This window comes from Taurulus bubalis (genome assembly GCF_910589615.1).
Source record: "Taurulus bubalis genome assembly, chromosome: 16".
Lineage (NCBI taxonomy): Eukaryota > Metazoa > Chordata > Actinopteri > Perciformes > Cottidae > Taurulus > Taurulus bubalis.
Genome location: NC_136604.1, coordinates 24,337,987 through 24,352,986, shown reverse-complemented (window position 1 = coordinate 24,352,986; position 15,000 = coordinate 24,337,987). Strand labels below are relative to the sequence as shown.

Sequence of the window (15,000 nt, the reverse complement as noted above, 5' to 3'; positions counted from 1 at the left end):
CAGAGACACTTCACTACAGTACAGAGACACTTCACTATAGCACAGAGACACTTCACTACAGCACAGAGACACTTCACTACAGCACAGAGACACTTCACTACAGTACAGAGACACTTCACTACAGCACAGAGACACTTCACTACACTACAGAGACACTTCACTATAGCACAGAGACACTTCACTACAGCACAGAGACACTTCACTACAGCACAGAGACACTTCACTATAGCACAGAGACACTTCGCTATAGCACAGAGACACTTCACTACACTACAGAGACACTTCACTACAGTACAGAGACACTTCACTTCACTACAGAGACACTTCACTATAGCACAGAGACACTTCACTACACTACAGAGACACTTCACTATAGTACAGAGACACTTCACTACACTACACTACAGAGACACTTCGCTACAGCACAGAGACACTTCGCTACAGCACAGAGACACTTCGCTACAGCACAGAGACACTTCACTACACTACAGAGACACTTCACTACACTACAGAGACACTTCACTACACTACAGAGACACTTCACTACACTACAGAGACACTTCACTACACTACAGAGACACTTCACTACAGCACAGAGACACTTCGCTTACGATGAGCTTCACTTTGATGTATAAGTACAACGTGCTGCTACTCTTCACAGTATTTGAACATGAAAACAAAGCTAGCATGTATATTTAAACTTCTGACGCGTATGTTTAGATATAATTAGCATGCTAGGCTAACTGAGGGGCATCATGCACCCAATCACACACTCAGTAACAACAACAACACACAAACGCACTCAATAATACGCACGCACGCACGCACACACACACACACACACACACACACACACACACACACACACACACACACACACACACACACACACACACACACAGTAAACACGGGGTCGTGTGCGTGTGTGTATTACCCAGAACACACCGCGAGGCTAGGCTAAGCTATGCTAGCCTCTTGTGTGCTAGCTGCACGACGGGTCTAGCCGGGTCCCGGGCCCCGGCTCTACGGGCCCCGGCTCTACGGGCCCCGGCTCTCGGCCTACCTCCTCCAGCTCGTCCTTGGCGTCCAGCGGCGTGTTGCCCAGCAGGAGGCCCAGCAGCCGGCCCTGCGGCTTCGCTTTGGACGCTGCAGGCTCCATCTGCTTCCGCCGCTCTGTGCGGGCCGGGGGGCCGGGTTCTGGGGGGACGGGGTCGGGTTCTGCGGGGTCCCAGAGGGGCTGCTGCTCCCGTGGTCTCGCAGCCTGCGTGTGGGCCGGGTCCGTCGGTACCGGGGTGTTTGTAGAACTTCAGCGGGTCCCGCTCCGTCACACCGTTACACCGAGACACATACCGGAAGTCCGCAGCAACGTCTGGAGCCGTCTGACCAATCAGCTCCCCGAGCCCTCTGAGTGACGTGCGTCTGGACCAATGACAGGGCGGGAAACCCGGAGCCAATCCCTGAGCCGCTGTTTAAACGCCCTTTAGAACTCGTTTATGACCCAGAAACAATAAACAACAACACTGTACTGCGTTCTGCAGGTACTGTGGTCCTCATAGAGGTACTAATACATCAGAGTATGAACCATGCATTCATGAACAACACTGTACTGCGTTCTGCAGGTACTGTGGTCTTCATAATAACATTTATATTTATATACGACTATATTCAGACGACAATGACACAGTCTCAGCTCCAATTATACTTTAATAACTTATTTACGGTTATTTATAGTTTAATAAACGTATTTAAGGTTATTTATAGTTTAATAAACTTATTTACGGTTATTTATAGTTCAATAAACTTATTTAAGGTTATTTATAGTTTAATAAACTTATCTACGGTTATTTATAGTTCAATAAACTTATTTAAGGTTATTTATAGTTTTATAAACTTATTTAAGGTTATTTATAGTTTAATAAACTTATTTACAGTTATTTATAGTTCAATAACAATAATAAGCCAGTACCCGAGTACACAGATGAAGTATATAGAGTATATAGTGTTTTATTGTAGAAACATATATATTACACATGTAGTCAGGTTACATCATGAGGAGACATGCAGCCGTTCATCAGATTATATTGTGTTTATGAATATATAATATAAAGTGATAATACATCAATAATAAAGACTTCATAATAAAGACTTCATAATAAAGACTTCAGAATAAAGACTTCAGAATAAAGACTTCAGAATAAAGACTTCATAATAAAGACTTCATAATAATAACATTTTTAATTTTTAACTCAAACGTTTGTCTGCTTCTGTTCCTGAACCGTCACTTTAAATGAGGTCAGAGGTCACGTCCAATCGGAGAAGAGGGGGAGGGGCTTAATGACCTCCTCTCCTTCACTGTGTCCTCTCCTCCTTCACTGTGTCCTCTCCTTGCTTCCTCTCCTAGCAGCCAGTACGTCCTCATGCTTCCTTTCCCCTTCATCTCCACTTCTCCTCTGAGCTGAAGCTGAAAGCAGCTGAACTCCTGCAGAACGTCACGGGCCGCTGAGGACACGTGAATCCTCTGAGCTGTAAACACAACAACAACATGTCATCACAACAACAACAACACAACGTCATCACAACAACACAACATCATCAAACAACACAACGTCATCACAACAACACAACATCATCACAACAAAAACGTCATCACAACAACACAACATCATCACAACAACAACACAACGTCATCACAACAACAACAACACAACATCATCACAACAAAAACGTCATCACAACAACACAACATCATCACAACAACACAACATCATCACAACAACACAACATCATCACAACAACACAACATCATCACAACAACAACACAACGTCATCACAACAACAACAACACAACATCATCACAACAACACAACATCATCACAACAACAACACAACGTCATCACAACAACACAACATCATCAAACAACACAACGTCATCACAACAACAACACAACGTCATCACAACAAAAACGTCATCACAACAACACAACATCATCACAACAACAACACAACGTCATCACAACAAAAACGTCATCACAACAACACAACATCATCACAACAACACAACATCATCACAACAACAACACAACGTCATCACAACAAAAACGTCATCACAACAACACAACATCATCACAACAACACAACGTCATCACAACAACAACACAACGTCATCACAAAAACAACAACACAACATCATCACAACAACACAACGTCATCACAACAACAACACAACGTCATCACAAAAACAACAACACAACATCATCACAACAACACAACGTCATCACAACAACAACACAACGTCATCACAACAAAAACGTCATCACAACAACACAACATCATCACAACAACACAACGTCATCACAACAACAACACAACGTCATCACAAAAACAACAACACAACATCATCACAACAACACAACGTCATCACAACAACAACACAACGTCATCACAAAAACAACAACACAACATCATCACAACAACACAACGTCATCACAACAACAACACAACGTCATCACAACAAAAACGTCATCACAACAACACAACGTCATCAAACAACACAACGTCATCACAACAACACAACGTCATCAAACAACACAACGTCATCACAAAAACACAATGTCATCACAACAACACAACGTCATCACAAAAACACAACGTCATCATAACAACACAACGTCATCACAAAAACACAACGTCATCACAACAACACAACATCATCACAACAACACAACGTCATCACAACAACACAACATCATCACAACAACACAACATCATCAAACAACACAACGTCATCACAACAAAAACGTCATCACAACAACACAACATCATCACAACAACAACACAACGTCATCACAACAACAACAACATCATCACAACAAAAACGTCATCACAACAACACAACATCATCACAACAACAACACAACGTCATCACAACAACACAACATCATCACAACAAAAACGTCATCACAACAACACAACATCATCACAACAACACAACATCATCAAACAACACAACGTCATCACAACAAAAACGTCATCACAACAACACAACATCATCACAACAACAACACAACGTCATCACAACAACAACAACACAACATCATCACAACATCATCACAACAACAACACAACATCATCACAACATCATCACAACAACACAACATCATCAAACAACACAACGTCATCACAACAAAAACGTCATCACAACAACAAAACATCATCACAACAACACAACATCATCACAACAACAACACAACGTCATCACAAAAACAACAACACAACATCATCACAACAACACAACGTCATCACAACAACAACACAACGTCATCACAACAAAAACGTCATCACAACAACACAACGTCATCAAACAACACAACGTCATCACAACAACACAACGTCATCAAACAACACAACGTCATCACAAAAACACAACGTCATCACAACAACACAACGTCATCACAAAAACACAACGTCATCACAACAACACAACATCATCACAACAACACAACGTCATCACAACAACACAACATCATCACAACAACACAACGTCATCAAACAACACAACGTCATCACAACAATAACTTCATCACAACAACACAACGTCATCACAACAACACAACATCATCAAACAACACAACGTCATCACAAAAACACAATGTCATCACAACAACACAACGTCATCACAAAAACACAACGTCATCACAAAAACACAATGTCATCACAACAACACAACATCATCACAACAACACAACGTCATCACAACAACACAACATCATCACAACAACACAACATCATCAAACAACACAACGTCATCACAACAAAAACGTCATCACAACACAACATCATCACAACAACAACACAACGTCATCACAACAACAACAACATCATCACAACAAAAACGTCATCACAACAACACAACATCATCACAACAACAACACAACGTCATCACAACAACACAACATCATCACAACAACAACACAACGTCATCACAACAACAACAACACAACATCATCACAACAACACAACATCATCACAACAACAACACAACGTCATCACAACAACAACAACACAACATCATCACAACAACACAACATCATCAAACAACACAACGTCATCACAACAAAAACGTCATCACAACAACAAAACATCATCACAACAACACAACATCATCACAACAACAACACAACGTCATCACAAAAACAACAACACAACATCATCACAACAACACAACGTCATCACAACAACAACACAACGTCATCACAACAAAAACGTCATCACAACAACACAACGTCATCAAACAACACAACGTCATCACAACAACACAACGTCATCAAACAACACAACGTCATCACAAAAACACAACGTCATCACAACAACACAACGTCATCACAAAAACACAACGTCATCACAACAACACAACATCATCACAACAACACAACGTCATCAAACAACACAACGTCATCACAACAATAACTTCATCACAACAACACAACGTCATCACAACAACACAACGTCATCAAACAACACAACGTCATCAAACAACACAACGTCATCACAACAACACAACGTCATCAAACAACACGTCATCACAACAAAAACGTCATCACAACAACACAACGTCATCACAACAATAACGTCATCACAACAACACAACGTCATCACAACAACACAACGTCATCACAACAACAACATCATCACAACAACACAACGTCATCACAACAACAACACAACGTCATCACAACAACACAACGTCATCACAACAACAACAACATCATCACAACAACACAACGTTATCACAACAACAACGTCATCACAACAACACAACGTCATCACAACAACACAACATCATCACAACAACACAATGTCATCACAACAACAACACAATGTCATCACAACAACAACACAACGTCATCACAACAACAACACAACGTCATCACAACAACACAACGTCATCACAACAACAGCACAATGTCATCACAACAACAACACAACGTCATCACAACAACAACACAACGTCATCACAACAACACAACGTCATCACAACAACACAACGTCATCACAACAACAACAACACAACGTCATCACAACAACACAACATCATCACAACAACACAACGTCATCACAACAACAACACAACGTCATCACAACAACACAACGTCATCACAACAACAACACAACGTCATCACAACAACAACGTCATCACAACAACACAACGTCATCACAACAACAACACAACGTCATCACAACAACAACGTCATCACAACAACACAACGTCATCACAACAACAACACAACGTCATCACAACAACAATGTCATCACAACAACAACACAACGTCATCACAACAACAATGTCATCACAACAACGTCATCATAACAACAACGTCATCACAACAACATGTCATCACAACAACGTCATCATAACAACAACGTCATCACAACAACATGTCATCACAACAACGTCAACATAACAACACAACGTCATCACAACAACGTCAACACAACAACACAACGTCATCACAACAACAACGTCATCACAACAACATGTCATCACAACAACGTCATCATAACAACAACGTCATCACAACAACATGTCATCACAACAACGTCAACATAACAACACAACGTCATCACAACAACGTCAACACAACAACACAACGTCATCACAACAACAACGTCATCACAGACTGTGGGTGACTTCCAATACAGTGTACTGTGTGTGTGTGTTACCCTCTCCGTTGGACTCCATGCGTGACGCTGTGTTGACAGTGTCTCCGAAAAGACAGTACCTGGGCATCTTCAGCCCGACCACACCTGCACACACTGGACCTACATACACACACACACACACACACACACACACACACACACACACACACACACACACACACACACAGTTGTTTATGGTAATATTGTTACAGTTACTTCACTGTTCACTTACTGGTTCCCTTATAGAACAGAGCTGGTAGTCAGGTCCAGTGGTACTGGTTCCCGGGTTCAGAGGTCTCTACGTGTTTCAGAACCTTGATAGAACATGTAAAGCACATTGGGGTTCCTCTCAGACGGACCGCTGTGGATGCCGATGCGCAGCCGCAGCTGCTGATTGGCTCGGTGCCGCATCCTGAAGCTCTTGACGGCGTCCAGCAGGGCGAGGGACATGCGGGCGACCTCGCGGCCGTGCAGCTGCCCGTTCCTCACCGGCAGCCCGGACACCACCATGTAGGCGTCCCCGATGGTCTCCACCTGGGGGTCACCGCGGCGACACGTTACGAACTCACGCGTGACCTGACATGTGTTCATGAACAGGGCCGAGTGGCTCTTGAGGAGTCTCACCTTGTAAACATCAAAGTTGTCAATGATGGCGTCGAAACAGGTGTAGAGGTCGTTCAGCAAGGTCACGACCTGGAAGAGAGGAACACAGGCTATCGTTTCTCTGCATGGTTATCCAGCTGGGTCAGTGCACGTGTGTCAGTGCACGTGAGCTGGGTCAGTGCACGTGTGTCAGTGCACGTGAGCTGGGTTCTACTGACCCGCAGTGGGGTTCTACTGTGTTCTACTGACTTGCAGTGGGGTTCTACTGGGTTCTACTGACTTACAGTGGGGTTCTACTGGGTTCTACTGACTTACAGTGGGGTTCTACTGGGTTCTACTTGGTTCTACTGACTTGCAGTGGGGTTCTACTGGGTTCTACTTGGTTCTACTGACCCGCAGTGGGGTTCTACTGGGTTCTACTGGGTTCTACTGACTTGCAGTGGGGTTCTACTGGGTTCTACTTGGTTCTACTGACTTGCAGTGGGGTTCTACTGGGTTCTACTGACCTGCAGTGGGGTTCTACTGGGTTCTACTGACTTGCAGTGGGGTTCTACTGGGTTCTACTTGGTTCTACTGACTTGCAGTGGGGTTCTACTGGGTTCTACTGACCTGCAGTGGGGTTCTACTGGGTTCTACTGACTTGCAGTGGGGTTCTACTGGGTTCTACTTGGTTCTACTGACTTACAGTGGGGTTCTACTGGGTTCTACTGGGTTCTACTGACCTGCAGTGGGGTTCTACTTGGTTCTACTGACTTGCAGTGGGGTTCTACTGGGTTCTACTGACCTGCAGTGGGGTTCTACTGGGTTCTACTTGGTTCTACTGACTTGCAGTGGGGTTCTACTGGGTTCTACTGGGTTCTACTGACTTGCAGTGGGGTTCTACTGGGTTCTACTGACCTGCAGTGGGGTTCTACTGGGTTCTACTGACCTGCAGTGGGGTGCTCTCAGCAGACAGGGCGGTGAAGCCGATGATGTCACTGAAGTAAATGGTGACGGAGTCAAAAGCTTCGGCCTCAACCGTCTGTCCTCGTTTCAGCTGCTCGGCTACGGAGCTGCAACACAAGCATGTACTATTACTGTTATTGTGTACTATTACTGTGTACTGTTACTGTGTACTATTACTGTTATTGTGTACTATTACTGTGTACTGTTACTGTGTACTATTACTGTGTACTGTTACTGTGTACTATTACTGTGTACTGTGTACTATTACTGTGTACTATTACTGTTATTGTGTACTATTACTGTGTACTGTTACTGTGTACTATTACTGTGTACTGTGTACTATTACTGTGTACTGTTACTGTGTACTGTGACTGTGTACTATTACTGTTACTGTGTACTATTACTGTGTACTGTGACTGTGTACTATTACTGTGTACTGTGTACTATTACTGTGTACTGCTACTGTGTACTGTTACTGTGTACTATTACTGTTACTGTGTACTATTACTGTGTACTGTTACTGTGTACTATTACTGTGACTGTGTACTATTACTGTGTACTGTTACTGTGTACTATTACTGTGTACTATTACTGTGTACTGTTACTGTGTACTGTTACTGTGTACTATTACTGTTACTGTGTACTATTACTGTGTACTGTTACTGTGTACTATTACTGTTACTGTGTACTATTACTGTGTACTGTGACTGTGTACTATTACTGTGTACTATTACTGTGTACTGTGTACTATTACTGTGTACTATTACTGTTATTGTGTACTATTACTGTGTACTGTTACTGTGTACTATTACTGTGTACTGTGTACTATTACTGTGTACTGTTACTGTGTACTGTGACTGTGTACTATTACTGTTACTGTGTACTATTACTGTGTACTGTGTACTATTACTGTGTACTGTTACTGTGTACTGTGACTGTGTACTATTACTGTTACTGTGTACTATTACTGTGTACTGTGACTGTGTACTATTACTGTGTACTATTACTGTGTACTGTTACTGTGTACTGTTACTGTGTACTATTACTGTTACTGTGTACTATTACTGTTATTGTGCACTATTACTGTACTGTTACTGTGTACTGTGTACTATTACTGTGTACTGTTACTGTGTACTGTTACTGTGTACTATTACTGTGTACTGTGACTGTGTACTATTACTGTGTACTATTACTGTGTACTGTTACTGTGTACTGTTACTGTGTACTATTACTGTGTACTGTGTACTATTACTGTGTACTATTACTGTGTACTATTACTGTTACTGTGTACTATTACTATTACTGTGTACTATTACTGTGTACTATTACTGTGTACTGTTACTGTCTACTATTACTGTGTACTGTGTACTATTACAGTGTACTATTACTGTTACTGTGTACTATTACTGTTACTGTGTACTATTACTATTACTGTGTACTCTTACTGTGTACTATTACTGTGTACCATTACTGTGTACTGTTACTGTGTACTGTTACTGTGTACTATTACTGCTACTGTGTACTATTACTGTTACTGTGTACTATTACTGCTACTGTGTACTATTACTGTTACTGTGTACTATTACTATTACTGTGTACTGTTACTTTGTACTATTACTCTTACTGTGTACTATTACTGTGTACTATTACTGTGTACTGTTACTGTGTACTGTTACTGTGTACTATTACTGCTACTGTGTACTATTACTGTGTACTATTACTGTGTACTGTTACTGTGTACTGTTACTGTGTACTATTACTGCTACTGTGTACTATTACTGTGTACTATTACTGTTATTGTGTACTATTACTGTGTACTGTTACTGTGTACTATTACTGTGTACTGTGTACTATTACTGTGTACTGTTACTGTGTACTGTGACTGTGTACTATTACTGTTACTGTGTACTATTACTGTGTACTGTGTACTATTACTGTGTACTGTTACTGTGTACTGTGACTGTGTACTATTACTGTTACTGTGTACTATTACTGTGTACTGTGACTGTGTACTATTACTGTGTACTATTACTGTGTACTGTTACTGTGTACTGTTACTGTGTACTATTACTGTTACTGTGTACTATTACTGTTATTGTGCACTATTACTGTGTACTGTTACTGTGTACTGTGTACTATTACTGTGTACTGTTACTGTGTACTGTTACTGTGTACTATTACTGTGTACTGTGACTGTGTACTATTACTGTGTACTATTACTGTGTACTGTTACTGTGTACTGTTACTGTGTACTATTACTGTGTACTGTGTACTATTACTGTGTACTATTACTGTGTACTATTACTGTTACTGTGTACTATTACTATTACTGTGTACTATTACTGTGTACTATTACTGTGTACTGTTACTGTCTACTATTACTGTGTACTGTGTACTATTACTGTGTACTATTACTGTTACTGTGTACTATTACTGTTACTGTGTACTATTACTATTACTGTGTACTCTTACTGTGTACTATTACTGTGTACCATTACTGTGTACTGTTACTGTGTACTGTTACTGTGTACTATTACTGCTACTGTGTACTATTACTGTTACTGTGTACTATTACTGCTACTGTGTACTATTACTGTTACTGTGTACTATTACTGTTACTGTGTACTATTACTATTACTGTGTACTGTTACTTTGTACTATTACTCTTACTGTGTACTATTACTGTGTACTATTACTGTGTACTGTTACTGTGTACTGTTACTGTGTACTATTACTGCTACTGTGTACTATTACTGTGTACTATTACTGTGTACTGTTACTGTGTACTGTTACTGTGTACTATTACTGCTACTGTGTACTATTACTGTGTACTATTACTGTGTACAGTTACTGTGTACTATTACTGTGTACTGTTACTGTGTACTGTTACTGTGTACTATTACTGCTACTGTGTACTATTACTGTGTACTATTACTGTGTACTGTTACTGTGTACTATTACTGTGTACAGTTACTGTGTACTATTACTGTGCACTATTATTGTGTACTATTACTATTACTGTGTACTATTACTGTGTACTGTTACTGTGTACTATTACTGTGTACTGTTACTGTGTACTGTGTACTGTTACTGTGTACTGTTACTGTGTACTGTTACTGTGTACTATTACTGCTACTGTGTACTATTACTGTGTACTATTACTGTGTACTGTTACTGTGTACTATTACTGTGTACTGTGTACTGTTACTGTGTACTATTACTGTGTACTATTACTGTGTACTGTTACTGTGTACTGTTACTGTGTACTATTACTGTGTACAGTTACTGTGTACTATTACTGTGCACTATTATTGTGTACTATTACTATTACTGTGTACTATTACTGTGTACTGTTACTGTGTACTATTACTGTTACTGTGTACTATTACTGTGTACTGTGACTGTGTACTATTACTGTGTACTATTACTGTGTACTGTTACTGTGTACTGTTACTGTGTACTATTACTGTTACTGTGTACTATTACTGTTATTGTGCACTATTACTGTGTACTGTTACTGTGTACTGTGTACTATTACTGTGTACTGTTACTGTGTACTGTTACTGTGTACTATTACTGTGTACTGTGACTGTGTACTATTACTGTGTACTATTACTGTGTACTGTTACTGTGTACTGTTACTGTGTACTATTACTGTGTACTGTGTACTATTACTGTGTACTATTACTGTGTACTATTACTGTTACTGTGTACTATTACTATTACTGTGTACTATTACTGTGTACTATTACTGTGTACTGTTACTGTCTACTATTACTGTGTACTGTGTACTATTACTGTGTACTATTACTGTTACTGTGTACTATTACTGTTACTGTGTACTATTACTATTACTGTGTACTCTTACTGTGTACTATTACTGTGTACCATTACTGTGTACTGTTACTGTGTACTGTTACTGTGTACTATTACTGCTACTGTGTACTATTACTGTTACTGTGTACTATTACTGCTACTGTGTACTATTACTGTTACTGTGTACTATTACTGTTACTGTGTACTATTACTATTACTGTGTACTGTTACTTTGTACTATTACTCTTACTGTGTACTATTACTGTGTACTGTTACTGTGTACTGTTACTGTGTACTATTACTGCTACTGTGTACTATTACTGTGTACTATTACTGTGTACTGTTACTGTGTACTGTTACTGTGTACTATTACTGCTACTGTGTACTATTACTGTGTACTATTACTGTTATTGTGTACTATTACTGTGTACTGTTACTGTGTACTATTACTGTGTACTGTGTACTATTACTGTGTACTGTTACTGTGTACTGTGACTGTGTACTATTACTGTTACTGTGTACTATTACTGTGTACTGTGTACTATTACTGTGTACTGTTACTGTGTACTGTGACTGTGTACTATTACTGTTACTGTGTACTATTACTGTGTACTGTGACTGTGTACTATTACTGTGTACTATTACTGTGTACTGTTACTGTGTACTGTTACTGTGTACTATTACTGTTACTGTGTACTATTACTGTTATTGTGCACTATTACTGTGTACTGTGTACTATTACTGTGTACTGTTACTGTGTACTGTTACTGTGTACTATTACTGTGTACTGTGACTGTGTACTATTACTGTGTACTATTACTGTGTACTGTTACTGTGTACTGTTACTGTGTACTATTACTGTGTACTGTGTACTATTACTGTGTACTATTACTGTGTACTATTACTGTTACTGTGTACTATTACTATTACTGTGTACTATTACTGTGTACTATTACTGTGTACTGTTACTATCTACTATTACTGTGTACTGTGTACTATTACTGTGTACTATTACTGTTACTGTGTACTATTACTGTTACTGTGTACTATTACTATTACTGTGTACTCTTACTGTGTACTATTACTGTGTACCATTACTGTGTACTGTTACTGTGTACTGTTACTGTGTACTATTACTGCTACTGTGTACTATTACTGTTACTGTGTACTATTACTGCTACTGTGTACTATTACTGTTACTGTGTACTATTACTGTTACTGTGTACTATTACTATTACTGTGTACTGTTACTTTGTACTATTACTCTTACTGTGTACTATTACTGTGTACTATTACTGTGTACTGTTACTGTGTACTGTTACTGTGTACTATTACTGCTACTGTGTACTATTACTGTGTACTATTACTGTGTACTGTTACTGTGTACTGTTACTGTGTACTATTACTGCTACTGTGTACTATTACTGTGTACTATTACTGTGTACAGTTACTGTGTACTATTACTGTGTACTGTTACTGTGTACTGTTACTGTGTACTATTACTGCTACTGTGTACTATTACTGTGTACTATTACTGTGTACTGTTACTGTGTACTGTTACTGTGTACTATTACTGTGTACAGTTACTGTGTACTATTACTGTGCACTATTATTGTGTACTATTACTATTACTGTGTACTATTACTGTGTACTGTTACTGTGTACTATTACTGTGTACTATTACTGTGTACTGTGTACTGTGTACTGTTACTGTGTACTGTTACTGTGTACTGTTACTGTGTACTATTACTGCTACTGTGTACTATTACTGTGTACTATTACTGTGTACAGTTACTGTGTACTATTACTGTGTACTGTTACTGTGTACTGTTACTGTGTACTATTACTGCTACTGTGTACTATTACTGTGTACTATTACTGTGTACTGTTACTGTGTACTATTACTGTGTACTGTGTACTGTTACTGTGTACTATTACTGTGTACTATTACTGTGTACTGTTACTGTGTACTGTTACTGTGTACTATTACTGTGTACAGTTACTGTGTACTATTACTGTGCACTATTATTGTGTACTATTACTATTACTGTGTACTATTACTGTGTACTGTTACTGTGTACTATTACTGTGTACTGTGTACTGTGTACTGTTACTGTGTACTGTTACTGTGTACAGTTACTGTGTACTATTACTGTGTACTGTGTACTGTTACTGTGTACTGTTACTGTGTACTATTCCTGTGTACAGTTACTGTGTACTATTACTGTGCACTATTATTGTGTACTATTACTATTACTGTGTACTATTACTGTGTACTGTTACTGTGTACTATTACTGTGTACTGTGTACTGTTACTGTGTACTATTACTGTGTACTGTGTACTGTTACTGTGTGTACAATTATTATTATCTATAGATATATAGATATAAATACTAGTACTGCTGTACCAAATACATGTACTCACTGAGACAGTATTTGGTACAGCAGTACTAGTACACGTAGTACTCACTGAGGTAGTATCTGGTACAGCAGGCTCTCGGCCTTGTGCTTCTCCTCGTGGTACGCCTCAGTCCTCTCCTCCACCAGCTCCTCCAGGTTGTTGGCGTACTGCTCCATCCGGGACAGCAGGTTGTCCAGGATGTTGGAGCCATGACCCCTAGAGACAGACAGGACCACAGACAGGACCACAGACAGGACCACAGACAGGACCACAGACAGGACCACAGACAGGACCACAGACAGGAGGACAGACAGGAGGACAGACAGGACCACAGACAGGACCACAGACAGGACCACAGACAGGAGGACAGACAGGAGGACAGACAGGACCACAGACAGGACCACAGACAGGAGGACAGACAGGACCACAGACAGGAGGACAGACAGGAGGACAGACAGGACCACAGACAGGACCACAGACAGGACCACAGACAGGTTTATAGTTAGGACTGGTTCAGGTTTATAGATAGGACTGGT

The 15,000-nt window shown here is 40.0% G+C and overlaps 2 protein-coding genes across 2 annotated transcripts in view; both read right to left on the bottom strand.

The window, feature by feature from the left end:
• Window positions 1-1,315, bottom strand: part of LOC306748760 (integrator complex subunit 3-like) — a gene marked incomplete at its 3' end in the record, with an annotated part of 7,050 nt that extends 5,735 nt beyond the window's left edge. Inside the window, exon 1 of the mRNA XM_079231970.1 lies at window positions 1,064-1,315. Within this exon, the coding sequence (XP_079088096.1) occupies window positions 1,064-1,159 (96 nt within the window). The remainder of the gene's footprint in view (window positions 1-1,063) is intronic.
• Window positions 1,316-2,293: 978 nt separating this feature from the next.
• LOC306748758 (atrial natriuretic peptide receptor 1-like) overlaps window positions 2,294-15,000 on the bottom strand; it is a gene marked incomplete at its 3' end in the record, with an annotated part of 53,398 nt that continues 40,691 nt past the window's right edge. Inside the window, exons 16-21 of the mRNA XM_079231968.1 lie at window positions 14,534-14,680; window positions 8,231-8,354; window positions 7,324-7,392; window positions 7,059-7,233; window positions 6,721-6,819; window positions 2,294-2,523 (exon numbers count right to left, since the gene is read on the bottom strand). Coding sequence (XP_079088094.1) covers window positions 2,294-2,523; window positions 6,721-6,819; window positions 7,059-7,233; window positions 7,324-7,392; window positions 8,231-8,354; window positions 14,534-14,680 — 844 coding nt within the window. The remainder of the gene's footprint in view (window positions 2,524-6,720; window positions 6,820-7,058; window positions 7,234-7,323; window positions 7,393-8,230; window positions 8,355-14,533; window positions 14,681-15,000) is intronic.